Raw genomic sequence first — 3,098 nt, forward strand, 5'->3', positions numbered from 1 at the left:
TTCCATCTGCTGGTTCACTCCTCAGTTGGCTGCAAAGGCTGGAGCTGCGCAGATCCAAAGCCAGGAGTCAGGAGCTTCTTCCGGGTGTCCCACGTGGGTGCAGGGGCCCAGGGACTTGGGGCATCTTCTAATGCTTTCCCAGGACATAGCAGAGAGCTGGATCAGAAGTGGAGCAGCCGGACTAGAACCGGTGCCCATGTGGGATGCCGGCGCTTCAGGCCAGGGCGTTAACCTGCTGAGCCACAGCGCCGGTCCCTGTAACATTTCATTTGCTATTTGAATCATTGAACCGCATCCCTCAAAAAATTCCAGAAATATTTGCTTTCTCAAATTTCCCTGGGATCATTATTGACTCTAGCTCTTGAGAGGGTGTCTTTGACTGAATCTTGCAATCCTAAACAGCTTTCTCAGGGCCTCTTTCACTTCCTTATTCCGGAGGCTATAAATCAAGGGGTTGAAAAGTGGAGTCAGCACAGAATAAAACAAAGTCACAATTTTCTGGATCCCTGCTGGGTTGCCTGCTGTGGGACTCACGTACATCACCATGATGGAGCCGTAGAACAGGGAGACCACAGCCAGATGGGAGCCACACGTGGAGAAGGCCTTTCTCCGGCCCTCAGCCGAGGGGACTCTGAGCACTGCTCTGATCACCAGGGCATAGGAGCCAGTAATGAAGAGGAAGGTGGAGAAAATTAGGACCGAGCTCACTACGGCACAGACGGTTTCTGTGGAAGGAGCTGGCACACAAGACAACTTCAGAAGGGGCCCAGGGTCACATAAAAAGTGATCAATAGTATTGGGGCCGCAAAAGGGAAGCTTGGAGATCAGATACACTGGGAGGAGGAAAGAGGAGAAGCCGCACGCCCAGCAGCAGGCTCCCAGTCTGCAGCAGCGTCGCGCTGTCATGATGGTGGGGTAGTGCAGGGGCCTGCAGATGGCAAGGTACCTGTCAAAGGCCATGGCAGACAGGAAGAAGGTCTCCGTGGTGCCCATGGAGAAGAAGAAGTAGAACTGGAGGAAGCAGCCAGAGAAAGAGATGGTGTTGGTCCCAGAGAGGAGGTTGACTAGCATATTGGGGACAGTAGAAGTGACATACCAGATCTCCAGGAAGGAAAAGTTGGCCAACAGGATGTACATGGGGGCATGGAGATGCTGGGTCCACCACACAGAACAGATAATGCACAGGTTTCCAATGAGTGTCAGGACATAGGTCACAGAGAAGAGGGAGAAGAGGAGGATCTGAATCTCCTGGGGACAAGGGAATCCAAGAAGAATGAATGCATTCACAGGGTCAGAGTGATTATGACTTCCAGGGTCTTTCATTTTTTCTCCTACTGCAATGTAAGAAATGGTCAAGTTATGTGATTCTATACAATTTTTCCATTAACATTTTCTCTAAATTTCTTTACAACTTATTATTTAATAGCACAGTCCTAGGTAACTAATAGATTTCAGCCTATGCCTCAGTGTGACGCTGGGAGGAAATGAAACTTGGGGGTTTGGGTGCTTATTACAGTCTCAACATCTTGAGTGCCATGCCCATCATGGTCCAATAAACACCAGCCTCCGTTAATGTCTTCAGCACTGCATGAGACAAGATAGAGGCTTCCTTGCCATTGGGGATTTACAGTGTGTTTCAGACTTACATAAGCTCAAGCGAATTTAAACAATTGTTCAGTTCAATCTCCGAGGAAGAAATATTAAAGTACCATATAAACATATAGGGTTTGTTTACAATACAATCCTTAAAAGTATCACAAGCATGGTTTTAGATGGTGTTTTATTTCATGGAGCATTGTGAATATCAGGAAAAATAATTTGTAATCAATAATGGCAGCAAGGTAATACCAATATTTCTGTGTCTTTATTTTGTTTATTTTTACCACATTTTTCAACACTCCACATCCAAACTATCATGAAATCTCTAAGACCTCATGTTCCAAATACATTCAGAATATAATCAATTTTTAGCATCGACATATGTTTTTTTTAAACTTTTATTTAATAAATATAAGTTTCCAAAGTACAGTTTATGGATTACAATGGCTTCCCCCTCCATAACTTCCCTCCCACCCACAACCCTCCCATCTCCTGCTCCCTTTCTCATTCCTTTCGCATCAAGATTCATTTTCAATTATCTTTATATACAGAAGATCAATTTAGAATATATTAAGATTTCAACAGTTTGCACCCACACAGAAACACAAAGTGTAAAATACTGTTTGAGTACTAGTTATAGCATTAATTCACATTGAACAACACATTAAGGACAGAGATCCTACATGAGGAGTAAGTGCACAGTGACTCCTGTTATTGACTTAACAGATTGACACTCTTGTTTATGGCGCCAGTAATCACCCGAGGCTCTTGTCATGAGTTGCCAAGGCTATGGAAGCCTTTTGAGTTCACTGACTCTGATCTTATTTAGACAAGGTCATAGTCAAAGTGGAAGTTCACTCCTCCCTTCAGAGAAAGGTACCTCCTTCTTTGATGGCCCGTTCTTTCCACTGGGATCTCACTCGCGGAGATCTTTCATTTAGGTCTTTTTTTTTTTTCCTTTTTGCCAGAGTGTCTTGACTTTCCATGCCTAAAATACTCTCATGGGCTCTTCAGTCATCTCTGAATGCCTTAAGGGCTGATTCTGAGGCCAGAGTGCTGTTTAGGGCATCTGCTCTTCTATGAGTCTGCTGTGTATCCCGCTTCCCATGTTGGATCGTTCTCTCCTTCTTAATTCTATCAGATAGAATTAGCAGACACTAGTCTTGTTTATGTGATCCCTTTGACTCTTTAGACCTATCAGTGTGATCAATTATGCACTGAAATTGATCACTTGGACTAGTGAGATGGCATTGGTACATGCCACCTTGATAGGATTGAATTGGAATCCCCTGGCACGTTTCTAACTGTACCGTTTGGGGCAAGTCTGATTGAGCATGTCCCAAATTGTATATCTCCTCCCTCTCTGACATACGTTTTCAATCTTGTAAACACCAAAAAGAAGTTCTCACTTTCACTGCTACAAAAACTTTTTATTTATTAATTGATTTATATAAGGGGAACAGATTTCATGTATTTCATATGCACAATGTAGAGCACAT

At 43.8% G+C, this 3,098-nt stretch overlaps 1 protein-coding gene across 1 annotated transcript; it reads right to left on the reverse strand.

The window, feature by feature from the left end:
• Window positions 1–354: 354 nt before the first annotated feature.
• LOC100348166 (olfactory receptor 11H6-like) lies at window positions 355–1,281 on the reverse strand. Its single transcript, XM_002717858.5, has one exon. The coding sequence runs from the start codon at window positions 1,135–1,137 to the stop codon at window positions 355–357; it is 783 nt and encodes a 260-aa protein (XP_002717904.2). The 5' UTR covers window positions 1,138–1,281.
• Between the last annotated feature and the right edge of the window lie 1,817 nt (window positions 1,282–3,098).

Source organism: Oryctolagus cuniculus, chromosome 12 (assembly GCF_051225735.1).
Source record: "Oryctolagus cuniculus isolate XC-2025 breed Fujian yellow rabbit chromosome 12, ASM5122573v1, whole genome shotgun sequence".
Lineage (NCBI taxonomy): Eukaryota > Metazoa > Chordata > Mammalia > Lagomorpha > Leporidae > Oryctolagus > Oryctolagus cuniculus.

Excerpts from the sequence above, each read along its gene's own strand:
- LOC100348166 (XM_002717858.5), bottom strand. The coding sequence starts at position 1,137 with ATGTACATCCTGTTGGCCAACTTTTCCTTCCTGGAGATCTGGTATGTC.